Below are 13,927 nucleotides of genomic sequence, written 5' to 3' on the forward strand. Positions count from 1 at the left end.
TGCAGTAAAATCAATTTTAGATTTGGTCATTATTTGAAGTTAAATAAAGAGTAAAAATTTCATTTCCGACATTTCATATACACATTTGAAAATATTTGGAAAATGAAGCAAACTGGTGAACTGCCTTGCAGTAAAATAAATTTTAAAAATTTGATATTTGAAATTAAATAAATAGTAAACGTTATTTCCGCTATTTGCGCCAAATAGCGGAATATTCTTTGCCACTGACGTTTCGTATTAAATGTATTTCTTTTAAACGGTCTTTTTCTCTCAAAAGGTCTGGATATACGGAAATATCTGGTGCTCCATGTGGCTGGCGGTCGACGTTTGGATGTGCACGGCGTCGATATTGAATTTATGCGCCATCAGCTTGGATAGGTACTTGGCGGTGACCAGGCCAGTCAGTTATCCTCAGGCAAGTACCACTCAGCACTCATGAAAACGATTATCCCAAGGAGATCAGACGCGCGTTACGCATCAATCAATTTGGCCACTCCGCTTGACGTGCGTGGCGTTTGTGTTCGACGGGAATATTCCCAAGTGGTTACACTTTGCAGAAACAAAAACTATACCGAGAGAAAGTGAAATTAAAAGCGAGTTCTATAAACGGTGAAAATCTTACAATTATTTTGAAATTTTTGTATTTAAAGAAGAAAATATATAATATTCACAATATTATTATTAGGCTACCCCAAGATCCAGTATGGACCGTAAATGGCACTTTTTTCTCTAATTGATTAAACTTTTGTATTTGCTGTTCAAAATATTTGCAATGCTCAATTAGATGCATTGATCTTTACATTTTAGAAAATTGAAATAACAAAAACATAAACTTGTGCGCATCGAGAAATAAAAAATGAAAAAAAAAAAACACGAAAAACACAATTTCAAAAATGTGATTTTTCTTTTCTAAAGACGGTATACCGACCAATCTCGTTATCTTCTTATCTACGCAATTATCGCGTCCCTGACGCGCATTTCCCCGTTAATCGTCTCATTTATTTTTCTCGTTTCCACATAAATCCAGCTTATGTCGACAAAGAGGGCTAGATTGCTGGTGGCCACCGTTTGGGTTTCGAGCTTCGTTATCTGTTTTCCGCCTTTAGTCGGCTGGAAGGACAAACGGGTGCGTACTAGCCACGGCTAATCCGCCTTCGCGCGCTGTTATTTCGGGACGATTTTCAATCGTCATTCGATCGGTCCCGGCCGGCCGGCCGGATCGTGTTTGTCCCGCACGCGTTTTTAACCGCTTCCTCTGTTCTCGCAGTCGCATACTACGTTCAATGATACGTATCCCTCATACGGCCCGTCCAACACCACCACTATACTTGTACCGATGAAGCCGTGCCCATGGATCTGCGAGCTGACCAACGACGCCGGCTACGTCGTTTACAGGTAAGTCTCGCAAAGACTCTTGGACCTTCATTACATACATATTGGATCATGACGCGTAGTAGCGAGAAATTACACGAATACTTTTCTCTTTGCGCACATCGGTATAAATTGGTTGTCCGTTATCTAGTGAAATAGCAGGCGTGTCGTAAAAATGGAGCCATGGAAAAAATGCCTTTTTAATGTCTTCTCTGCATTAAAGAGACATTATTCAATTTAATTGCGTAAAATTAATTTATTTTAATATACGCTACAGGAAGAAATCAGAATACAGGATTAAAATTGTATTTTAGATATCGAGTTTTCTATTTTGATTTGTTATATGTATATAATAAAATTTATACAATTAAATGTGCAAGTAGAAACTTGCACATTGCTTCCTCATAGTTTTTAAGTGAGCAAGTAGAAACTTGCACATTGCTTCCTTATAGTTTTTAAGTGTGCAAGTAGAAACCTGCACATTGCTTCCTCTATGAGGAAGCCTGTTTTTGTATGCATAATTATTAGTAGATATTTATTAATCTGGCTTCCTCATAGAGGAAGCATTGCAGGTTTCTACTTGCACACTTAAAAACTATAAGGAAGCAATGTGCAAGTTTCTACTTGCACACTAAAAAACTATGAGGAAGCAATGTGCAAGTTTCTACTTGCACATTTAAAAACTATGAGGAAGCAATGTGCAAGTTTCTACTCGCACACATTTTTTATGGATAGAGTATCATTAAAGATAGATTGGTGTTGAATTTGGCAATAATCGGTGAAGGGGTTACCAATTTTTGCCTAAAAAGTGTACAAATCGTACACGTAATCTTATATATAAGGTATCATTAAAGGGAGGTTGTTTCGAATTTGGCGAAGATTAGTGAAAAGGTTACCGATTTCTGCCTAAAAAATGTATAGGGTAGACCGAGGCAAATCGGATTACTAATTAACACGATAAAATTGCTCGTTTAAAATAAAATACTAACGATAATTGTCTTACAACTTATATTAATCTGATTCGCCTCAATCTACCCTAAGTTATTTGATGGATAGCCAATCCTCAAAACCAATCCTCAAAAAATTTAAATTCGACGTTTTTGAACATAAGCAACACATTGGTATCGAAAACTCAAAAAACAATTTTTACTTCGGTCTTTTCTATTCCTATTTCATATATAATTCTTTTAAATTTGGTTAATTAGACTTAGCTTTATATGCGATTAAAATTATGGACCTTTGATCGCGTATAAAGCTGGGTCTAATCAACCAAAGGCATCGAAAACTCAAAAAACAATTTTTACTTTGGTCTTTTCTAGCCCTATTTCATATATAATTCTTTTAAATTCGGTTGATTAGACTTAGCTTTATATGCGATCAAAATTATGGACCTTTGATCGCGAATAAAGCTGGGTCCAATCAACCAAATCTTAAAAAATTATATATAAAATATATATAGGGATAGAAAAGACTTAAAAATATAATAAAATTAGAAATAGATCGATATCTCCAAATTTGCGGAAGTTAGAGCAACCACGGACATTTCTAAAAAAATTCAAAATTTTTTTAAAAAAGAATTCCTTTACCTATTATCGCCAAATTCAATACCAACCTTCCCTGAATGATACTCTATCGATTTAAAAAAAAAAAAAAAAAAAAACAGGCCGATATCTCAATATTTACGGAAGTTAGAGCAATCACGGACATCAAATCTGCACATACACACATACAGACTTACAGACATACGATTTGGCATATTGGCATCAAAAACTCAAAAACCAATCTCTTCGTTGGTTTCTTCTACCCCTATTTCATATATAAATCATTTAAATTTGGTTGATTAGACCCAACTTTATAATACGCAATCAAAGGTTCATATACGAAATTCACGAAAACAAAGCTTCCTCTATGAGGAAGCAATAACTGAATTATTTGCATAATATTAATACATATATTGATATCTAACATGTATATTAAAATCTGAAAATTTACGTGACGTACAATAATCGAATTTTAAAAACAACAATGTAAACATGTCAATTAAAGATCACATTAGTTTTGAAACAGAAATGTATTTGACATTTTTGCAAGATAAAAGCATATCGTATGTATCATTCTTGACAGATTTTATTTCCGTTTTACAAAAAGATAAGCTTGAGAGATTGTAGGATTTGTAACTTGACAAAAAGTATATACGACATTAGCTTTTGAGTTAAATCCGAAATTTCATTGTGGATAAGACTGCGCCAATAATAACAATAATGTGAGTATTTTGTCAGTTTATTGTAACAGAACACATTGTAACAGAAATGTCGACCCTATCCCTATAACAACATAATTCACGGCAGAAGGAAACAGATTTTGATTGCCGTCCACTTCTAACACAGCGATTCAACTGTTGCTTAATTTAATTTTTATGTAATATATAATAACTTTTTAACCGACTGACTTATTTGTAATGCGACACTAAGGATGGTCCTATAAAGGTCCGAAACACACACACACACACACACACACACACACACACACACACACACACACGTCTGTAGTTTTAACTTAAATATAGAATATTTTAACACCAATGCCCAGTTACGGCTCGATGCTCCATATTCTTTGATTGACCAATAATAACAGTTTTATTTCTATGTCGTTATATCATATTGTGCGAGTGAATCAAGGTCGATTATATACGCACCGTACGGTGGCGATCAATACGCTGATAAATCGTAAACGCCTGATGCGTTTCGAGTGCTGTCCAGCGGACTCCGACGTGCGGTTCTCGATTGCGTCATCTTGTCCATTGTTAACGCCGGTAGTCAACTTAATATTCGCCCATAGTCTGACGATTTGCGTTGGACTGCACGCGCAGAGAAGCGTCCGATATGTTATCGCGAAACGGGGAAATACGCGATTATCACCATCAGCGTGACGGGAAATCGCAATATCGCATACCTACTGTGTTGCAGTGCCCTGGGCTCCTTCTACATACCGATGCTGGTGATGATGTTTTTTTATTGGCGGATCTACAACGCCGCGGTTTCCACGACGAGGGCCATTAATCAAGGTTTTCGCACAACAAAAGCCTCGAAAATGTTTGGCACCAGGTAAACCCTCGCGCCAGTTTCCCCCCCCCCTCCCCGAAACTTCCGTTTACCCAGAGTAGTGCATGAATTTATTTTTTACAATATTTTTTACAATCCTGCAATCGATTTTTATCACACAATTATTTGTGTCACTTTTTTGTGAGATTGATGTGAATACTGATCATCTCACGTTAATTGCCTTTTATCTTAATTATTCTACCTATGCAAATTTTTAATATTGCACATAAGACAAATTCATTATCTCCTGTCATTTCCTTTTAATGAAATGGCGCTGCAAATGAATTTTCCTGCATTCGAATATGTTTTTCCACGCTCTTTGTTCTCTCTCGAGTCGTCATTTCGTTCGCGGGTTCTGCGGTTGAGCTTCTTCTTCGCGCGCGAGAGAGAGGAAGCTTCCTTTTTACGGGAGCTTCATTATGCCGCTGACAGGCATAATAGAGAATACGCCTATATGCAGAAGCACGACGCATTTTCCTATTCTTATGCAGGTTCGACGAACAAAGACTGACCTTACGAATACACCGTGGCCGCGGTAGCGTCCACAACGGCAGCAACAACGGCAACTCGAGAAGTCCGGACTCGAGCAGCCGCAGCTCCGTTAAGCGCGAGAAGTTCAAGATCTCGGTCTCCTATCCCAGCACCGAGACTCTCAACACGAAGTGCAACACCCTCAACAGAACGCCGTCGAGATGCTCGCAAATCTCGGTTCATTACAGCAACGGGCAGACGCAGACGCAGCTTTGTCCGGCCTCGCAAAACACGCATCTTAAGGTAAATTTGATTTTAACGAACTTCATTCACCACAGATCTCTTCCCGAGGGCACAATTAACTGCTCGAGACGCATGGACCCTTGTTTTTTTAATTTTCCGACCTTTTTTTCATTTTTTAAGAACAACGGAGTCTTCTTCGTCGCAAAATTATACAATCTTGATATATAGTTTTATCGTTTTTATTGCACAAAATTATTTTGGAAAAAACTATATGAAAGATTTATATATACTTTTTTGTATTACTGTGTATAATATATATTTATAATTTATAACGTACTAACACATTCGGAAGATTGGAATTTAGCTTTCACCGTTGGAAATAATGTCGAACGTGCATAAATTTCCAGCATGTTCCAGCACCACATTCCAGGTGACATTTTGTCGCTGCAATTTCGAGTGCACACGCTTTTTTATTGGCGACTAATCGACGGCATTTTGCAAATCAAGGATCACTTTTTCGTTCAATAAAACCGACGTACTCGTTCGATCGGACGGGGCTATCGAGCCGTATAAATTCACTCTTTTTCCTCTTTTCCCTCGCAGTTTTGTTTCACGAGGATCTCCGAGCTTTTATTTGCCGTTTAAATCGTCGAATCGTAATTATTCTCCCGCATGTGAGTACGGATATCGCGCGGATTTACAGACGGACGAAACGAAGCAGGATATGGACACGCGCCCGTTTCGTTGAGAGCTTTCACGTCATGTATGATCGCTGACACCGATAAATATATATATATATATTCAGGGAAGAAATAAAAATCTATTCCCTCATCGCTTCTTGACAGATGTGGATGACAAGCTTTTAAAGATATATCACGCTGTTTTATAGACAGGCACGAATTAAATTTTTATTTTCATATATTCTCAAAAACGCAAACACAAAATAAAGATTTGCAAGCCAATCGAGATAAAACAGCAACAAGAATGTCTCTGTGCTTGAATTTAAGCACGAATAAATAAATTTTAATTTCTGGAAAAATTTATAAATCGCGTTGTGCGGCAGTTATCTGTTCCACACTTTGATTCCGTCCGTAAGAAAGCACGAGTGTTCAGTCGAACATGATCGCCGTATTGCTGTGGCAATACCTTTGACAATTAACAGTGACTTTAGACGCTGCTCGCGATCGTCATGGAAAAAACTACCGTTTTACGGCGTCCGTAAATCTCGCGCGAAAGTGAATCTATATTTTATAGGCACACGTGGTGCGTGTAGGTGTGTGTGTGTGTGTGTGTGTGTGTGTGTGCCGGAGTCGTAAAGGCCGACTTGTTAAATCCCCTTTCAGGTGGGTGGTGTCAATAGGGTCGGCAGCAGCAAAAGACCGAGCAGGCGGAGCAGTTGCGAGAGTCAGATGACCGGCGACGAGTTGTCGCTGCGTGAGATGACGACGAGCAACGAGGAGAATAAGCCGCGAATGATGAAGCTGGGCAAGAGAAACATAAAAGCCCAAGTGCGTCCCTCCATGTCGGCTCGTTTTTACGGCTTTCACACCTTTGGCTATCGGAGACCCATTTTTCATTTCAAATGTCACACAAAAAAAAAACGAACGTGCAACGTTCGACAGTTAGTTTTAGTAAGACGTTATTTCGCTGCACGACGGAAGTTCAGTTTCTGTCTTCAGTCGACTCACAATTATAGTGATAACGTCGATTACTTGTCGGGATTAATTTGGATCGCGTAACAGTTAATCAAAATATGAATGGGCACATTATAAGCTAGTTAATATCTTTTACTTTGTTAAAAGATGACATTAATGATTTTATAATGCGCATTCATATTTTAACAAAGTAGATATTTAAAATATTATGTCGGTTGACGGTGATGGTTGAGACAAAGATGTACGCAGGTGAAGAGATTTCGCATGGAGACGAAGGCGGCGAAGACCCTGGGCATCATCGTCGGCGGCTTCATTATGTGCTGGCTGCCTTTTTTCACCATGTATCTGGTGCGCGCGTTCTACCCGAATCACATACATCCAACCGTCTTCAGCGTGCTGTTCTGGCTAGGATACTGCAATTCCGCGATAAATCCGTGTATCTACGCCCTCTTCAGCAAAGACTTCCGCTTCGCTTTCAAGAGAATCATCTGCTGCAGGTGCTCCTGCATACAACGCGCCAACACCCTGCGACGTGGCAGTGACGGCAGCCAATTGGCAATGAGGTCAGTGTTATAATTTGTATTACAAAGTGTATTACGCGTTCTGCGATTTATTTTTGTGCGCGGTCGCACGTTTCCGCGCCGCGATAAAAAGAAGCGTTTAAGTCGGCGTTGCGATTTGTATTACAAATGGAGCGGCATTGCATTCTGCGATCTATTTTCGCACGATCGCGCTTTCGCGTCATAAGGAAGGAGACTTAAAAAATTATTATCAATTATCTGGTTTATATTTTGAATTTAAGATTTAAAAATAAATGATTAATTAGCTAAAGACTCTCGATATTAAAATTGAAGAGTAACGAGGAAAAGTAACGTGGACTATGAGAGTCAACTGCGGTTATTTGTGCGTAAGTTGACGTTATGTAATATTCAATTAATAATTTAATACAGAGACTATAAATCGTACGTTTCGACTTCACTTTGAACCATCTTCAGCGCGACGCGCGGTGATAGATACATTAAATAATCTCAGGTTCTCCGAAAAGTATATATAAGGTAAATAGTATTTAAAAGTATTTAAAAATTGAATGTATAAAGAATGTATAAATTTCAAGAGGAAAAACCAGAAAATTTCGCTATTTATAGTCCGCAAATTATTTGGACTAGAAATAAAAACTGAGGGTAATACCGGCAAAGAGACATGAAATCTACTCACCAAACCAAATTCAGAGAACGCGAGATTGACTAGCTAAAGCTCTATAAGAAAAACTGAGATAATTTTTTAACCACGGTGATTGATATAATAGTTGACATAATATAATTCTTTTTTTAATAGACAAAAGTTAACAATTACTATCTACGCTCATTTTACATTTATAAACACAGCAATCTATAGAAAAGAAATTAGAAGTTGATTCAAAAACATCAGAGACTTAGTTAGTGGAAAATCACCAATTCTATTCACTATTTTTGTTCCGTCTTAACTAATAATCCTACAATCACAACTACGTCTGAAATATAACCACTAATGGACTTTCATTGTCTTTTTCCCCAGTTGAATACACAAGGAATAGTTTCCATCATTATTTGAAATTCCCTTCAACCCGTCGTCTTTTTCCAATAACATCCACAGCTCTTTTCTCACATCTATAAGAAATAACTGGTTCAAAAATTTAACTTTCTATCCGATCCCCAAAGAAATAATCCAATGTTTCCTCCAGTTAGGTGGGAATTTTTTATCTATAGTAGAAAAAAACACAGAAAAATAATCATTGAATTTATAAAAAAAAACATAGAATGCAACACAAAAAAGTTCCAGAGAGACGATTAAATATTAGGAATCGTTCCATTCCTATTTTCAATAGTTTTCCTTCTCTCGGAACAACCATATGCAGCCTAACAACTCAACACTCTTTCCATTTTTAATCTATATTATCAACAAAAAAACAATACGTTAAAAATGTTCCGGATATTATTTTTACTAGAATGAATAAGGGCAATATATTATATAAACTTTAGACAAAAATTATTATAAACAAAAACTTCAGAAAGTGCTACAAGATACAGACACATTGTACATACATAAAAATCAGTAAAGATTCAACTAAAAACCTCTGACAATGTTCGAACCTTGCTTACAAGATGGAGAAAACAAAATTATATTTTAATCGCTATGTATAAACAAATAACAGTGATGGGGTGTTGCCGAAAATTTATGGGCTTCCCAAAACCCACAAATTGGAATGTCCTTTCAGAATTATCATCTCGCCCATAGACAGCTCATCATATTCAATTATCTTCCTTCCTTTACAACATTATCTTTTTTAATCATTGATAACAGCTTTCAATTAATTCAAAAATGAACTGAAACACATATAGATAACAATTTTATCCTAACTTTCATCGATGTTTCCTTTTTTACTAATATCCCCATTAATCGGACAAAAAGTTTACATAGCGTCAACTCGCGCACAAATAACCGCGTTTGGCTCTCATAGTTCACTTTTCCTTATTACCCTAATATTAAAATTTAAATTTATTGTTAAAGAACCTTGCCATACGCCAGTTCATGACGTATTCTAGCTATTTATCTGTCCGATTATCATCCGTATGCGTTGAACGTGAGGAATTTTTTTTATACTGTCACATAAAAGAAAATCCTTAAATTTCATCACGTTTTATGTATCGTAAACGATGATATATATCAACGAGTTCTATATAAGGATCAATGTTTCCATCCGGTTATATGAACGTATTTTCTCTAGGTTGTAAAATACGCGATCAATTCTGTGGCTCAGGTCTAAAATAGTTCCCCAATTTTGGATAAATTGAGTTGAAAAATATATTTTTTGAAGATTTTACAAAACCTGAGCTCTAATTAATTCAAGAAAGAGGACATTGTTGTTTTCATTAAAAAAAAATCCCGCGGAATGATATTCGCACCCGCGATGTGTCTCACGAGAACGATATTCTGCGTGTGTCTGCGTAGGAACGAACGAAGCCCGAGTTACTCTATCCGCGTGGCACAGCACGGCACCTCCATCGACGACTCGGATCCGGATCCGTCGTTGGAGGCGACTCACTCGCAGAGCGAGTCCAGATGATTGTAGCGACATGTCCGTTCCGGCACGCAGCGCGTCACCTTCAATCCCCGATCCTCCAAAGCGAGGATATTCTCTTTCTGATGATGGCGTGATGGCGCTCCGAAAGCCGCGCTCGACACGCGGCCATCGCGTCACGACGACGACGATTCGCCGCCGCCCGCGCGTGGCCTCCTCGACGCTTGGTGTGCCAACGTAAATCAGTTCCGCCGTTCCGCCAGACTAAACGCGTCATGCGTCAGCATTTCGCGTAAATCAGACACCCCCCGGTGAAGCTGGGAACGGCGCCCGGACTTTAGCTGCGTATCTCGCCGCGAATGCACGAAATCGGTAGGCGAGTTAACAGACAGGTAACGGAGCGACGCGCGAGTCAGACGAAGCGAATAACGTAAGTATAATACCACTCGCTCAGCCTGTCTAGTTTATTACTCTCTGTCGTTGAAAAGAAAAACCCGATGCTTGGCTGGTCCATGTAATCTCGCTACAACGGCGATTTTACTTCGACGCCAGGTCAACACAGAGAATGTAAAAAAAGCCTCGGGTAGTTTCTTGAGCGAGGCAACAAATAATTTGATGCTTGGTCCGCTTCCTCGCTAAATCGCGCGATCTCGCTGTAACGAGTTTATAAGCCAGCGGAGGGGTAAGTCAAGTAACGGACTGCTCTCTCTCCTCGCTTTTCTGTCATCTACTAGAGACTAAAAGAAAAAAAAAGAAGAAAAAAGAAAACGCAAACTAGGTACCGTGCGATTTGCCTTCGCGCTGTAATTGCGGCGAGGTCGACGGCAACAGAGGGCCAGGTAAAGCTTCGCGATGCGCGCGTCTACTCGGAATTGAATTCAAGCGCGACAGACCTGGAACGCGGGCGCTTCATCCGCGAGAAGCGTGAGAAAAAGAGAAGACGAGAGAAATTCGACTTTTCTTCGCGAGAATAATCATCGCGGCGCTTCGCTTCGATTCGTACATTCGGGCTACACGAGGAGCTTCCCACGGTTTGTCCTTCGTAAAAGGACCGTCTTCTTGCGTCCGGTAGACGCAGTAAGTCACAGTTTTAATATACGTTACGTGTGTCCCACGCAGATCACGATCGATCAGAGAGAATAAATTGATCGTTCGTTAGATCTGGAAACGATAACTTCCGATAATTTCGCATAATGTGTATACGCAAGTCGGTGTGCCTTCTTTCGTCATCTCGCAGTAGAGAGTACACCGTTTTACGCGACGAGAGAAAATTACCCGCTCTCCGTTCTTCCACACGAATACGCGCGCGCATATACACGCACACACATACACAGAGCCGTTTTGCAATGTTATTTATTCGTTCCGATATACGATACGATACTCGCGCAAGCGAATTACACGTGTAGTTTCTAGTCCCTAAGCCCTTCCCCGGTTTCGAACGGACGATCGGATCGACCGATCGACCAACTCGCTGCCGCCGATCGCCCGCAATCGTCTGTGCGTGCGTTGCGCCACGCATTTCGTCTTACGTCGCTGTCAAAGATTTGCGCTTTGAAGACTTGAGGAATCATCGCGGGTCGTTCTCAAGCTGGGAAACAAAGCGGGAGTTGGACAATCGCCTCGCGTCCGATCGGGAACGGGCGTCCGACAGGCGCGCAGACGTAAAACGATCGCGACGCAGACCTCGCTCCTATGTACATATCGATATCTATGTGTACGCAACAACACGCTAAGTATGTCGTTATATCTTCTATATGAACCGATGTTTGCGCGCACGCTCGCATAAATCGGCGTTTCTCCTCCCCCTCCCGCACTCTTCATCTTCCGTGTATTTTTTTCATTCGAGCGATTCTCGAATGCATTCGAAATGCATCTGGAAATAAGATCGCAATTCTTCGATGGCATTGATCCGTGCGTTTCTTTTTATCCCGCGCGTATTATCGATTTGCAAAACATTCGAATCACATCGTCATCGCCGCGCGAGCATGGCACATGTATTTACTTTGTACAATGGGTCAATGTCGGTGCGGATACCGCCCGGGCGACGCTACATCTCATTTTTGCAGAACTTCCCGATTCATCTTCCTCAAATCGCCGTCATAGTTTTTCGCAACTGTAATTCGACGGGGGCGGCGAGACGACCGATCGATTTAAAAAAAAAAAAATGCGTGATTTATGTATTATGTGATATATCGTATAAATAAGTAAGCAAACGGATGGAAATAAAAATGTGAGTACGTATAAACAGATCCGTCTTTCATACTTTGCATTACACACTCGGAAATTCAGCGGCGCAACACGGTACGTATTAAAATCAATACCGCTGAAAATTTTTAAAGAGGGGAGAACAACCGAATCCTTTGTTTTATAACGTCTCATAATATATTTTTATATATAGTTACAAAATCTAAATATCTAAAGAGCAATAGATTGTTTATACATATCGCTGAAAGTTACCCTTATAGTTATATATAAAAATATTTTCTGTAATTATGTATAATTATCAGAGAAGACTTAAGCCCCTTGCACAATAGGCGGTAGCGACAGCGACAGCGACAGCGACAGCGAAAAAGTTGCCGACAAAGGTGTAGCTTTGTCGGCAATCTTGTCGCTGTCGCTATCGCCATCGCTATATCGCCTATTGTGCAAAAGGCTTTACCCTTAATTCGTATACTCTCGCGGAGATTCCTTTTATCTCTTTAAAATCGCATTTTCTGGTATTAAGCATTAATTACTCACTCCTGATTACTGGGTGACTTATAAAATATTAATGATGCAAACAGGTCACAACCACATTTCTATAACTGAGCATCTTGATTCAGTGATTATTTCATTATGTTTCGTCATTTTTCCATCGCGGCTGCCTCCCTCGGGATCCTAATTTGCGTTCCTTGCAGCTCAATCTGAATCTCCTCGACGCTTTTGCCCTTCGTCTCCGGCACCATCACGGAGACAAATATGGTTCCAATTAAACTTATCATGCCGAATGTAGCGAACGACGAGGAGATCCCCATGAGATCCACCATGTCCTGAAAGCATTTTGTCACCAAAAACGCCAGCGTCCAATTGCATATCGCGGTGGCGGCGCTCGCCACGCTCTTCACGTTGCTCGTAAACAACTCGCCGACCATCAACCAGGGTATAGGACCGAAGCCGATGCTGAAAATCACGATGAATACCGCGAACGAGAGCAGAGGGATCCAGGAGAAGCTCGAGAGATCGTGCGAGCTCTGAAACAACCGGAGAGCTCGGCAGTCAATTAAAAAACTTGGATATAAAAACATGAAATTGCAAATGAGCGTATACGATTGAAAATTACTATTGATGGCCGATAATTGAATAATTTGAAAAATTATAGATTTGTAATTAAAATTTGATTAATATTTGATTAAGTAATAAGGTTTTTACCTGGAAACGGAAATACCCCGATAACGTGAACATACAAACAGCCATCACTGACGCACTAATGAACAATAATAGTTTCCTGCCGGTACGTTCGATCAGAATAGTCGAAAAATAGGTCGCGATCACTTGTACGACACCGACGATCACCGACGACGTGGACGAGCTCAGAGTTGATCCCGCGTGGTCGAAGATTATTTTCGCGTAGAATATCAGAGTGTTAACGCCGGAGAGTTGCTGGAAAAACATTAGACCTGAAAAAATGATCGAACGTCGAGTTTAACCCTATTCGCTCCAACCATGCCTTTCGTGTCCCACGAATTTCTAACAGTCGTTTGTTCCGGAAAACAAATGATCGTGGGAGAATCCCCTCCACGCCGGAAAAAAGTTATTGTGGCAGAGAACCTTAGGTAAAAATTTCAAAGTCCTAATAGCTCATTTACTCTCGAAACGGGGAACAATTAAAATCTCGGAGGGACACGAAAGTGCATGGTTGGAAGATTACGTCAGTGTTGTGTGAAAGGTAAATGAGCAGTTTTTTCGATAAAAATGTATTTTTGTGTACAATTTAACCGTATTTAAAATATTTTTGTCGTTAAAAAAAAAATTTAACATTCTACAGAGGT

At 39.7% G+C, this 13,927-nt stretch overlaps 2 protein-coding genes across 3 annotated transcripts in view; one reads left to right on the forward strand and one right to left on the reverse strand.

The window, feature by feature from the left end:
• On the forward strand, positions 1 to 12,146 carry Oamb (Octopamine receptor in mushroom bodies). 2 transcript variants are annotated; one of them, XM_077416970.1, is made up of 8 exons: positions 10 to 415; positions 1,028 to 1,126; positions 1,268 to 1,395; positions 4,338 to 4,475; positions 4,964 to 5,246; positions 6,530 to 6,694; positions 7,091 to 7,404; positions 9,830 to 12,146. In XM_077416970.1, the coding sequence occupies exons 1-8, from the start codon at positions 308 to 310 to the stop codon at positions 9,942 to 9,944; spliced, it is 1,350 nt and encodes a 449-aa protein (XP_077273096.1). In that variant the 5' UTR covers positions 10 to 307; the 3' UTR covers positions 9,945 to 12,146. The 2 variants fall into 2 exon arrangements, with proteins under 2 accessions (XP_077273097.1, XP_077273096.1); XM_077416971.1 differs by lacking the exon at positions 6,530 to 6,694 and having other exon boundaries at positions 1 to 415.
• The window catches only part of LOC143903415 (trehalose transporter 1-like protein), a 4,621-nt gene continuing 2,441 nt past the window's right edge, over positions 11,748 to 13,927 (reverse strand). Inside the window, exons 3-4 of the mRNA XM_077416975.1 lie at positions 13,308 to 13,555; positions 11,748 to 13,129 (exon numbers count right to left, since the gene is read on the reverse strand). Coding sequence (XP_077273101.1) covers positions 12,743 to 13,129; positions 13,308 to 13,555 — 635 coding nt within the window. The 3' untranslated portion in view covers positions 11,748 to 12,742. The remainder of the gene's footprint in view (positions 13,130 to 13,307; positions 13,556 to 13,927) is intronic.

This window comes from Temnothorax americanus, unplaced genomic scaffold, assembly GCF_048541705.1.
Source record: "Temnothorax americanus isolate GAGA-0224 unplaced genomic scaffold, ASM4854170v1 Scaffold47, whole genome shotgun sequence".
In the NCBI taxonomy this organism is placed as follows: domain Eukaryota; kingdom Metazoa; phylum Arthropoda; class Insecta; order Hymenoptera; family Formicidae; genus Temnothorax; species Temnothorax americanus.

Bases quoted from the DNA above. Each gene is read 5' to 3' on its own strand.
- Oamb (XM_077416970.1), top strand. From the start codon at position 308: ATGTGGCTGGCGGTCGACGTTTGGATGTGCACGGCGTCGATATTGAAT. The intron at 416-1,027 runs GCAAGTACCACT...ACATAAATCCAG, and splicing joins GGCCAGTCAGTTATCCTCAG to CTTATGTCGACAAAGAGGGC. The intron at 4,476-4,963 runs GTAAACCCTCGC...ATTCTTATGCAG, and splicing joins TCGAAAATGTTTGGCACCAG to GTTCGACGAACAAAGACTGA.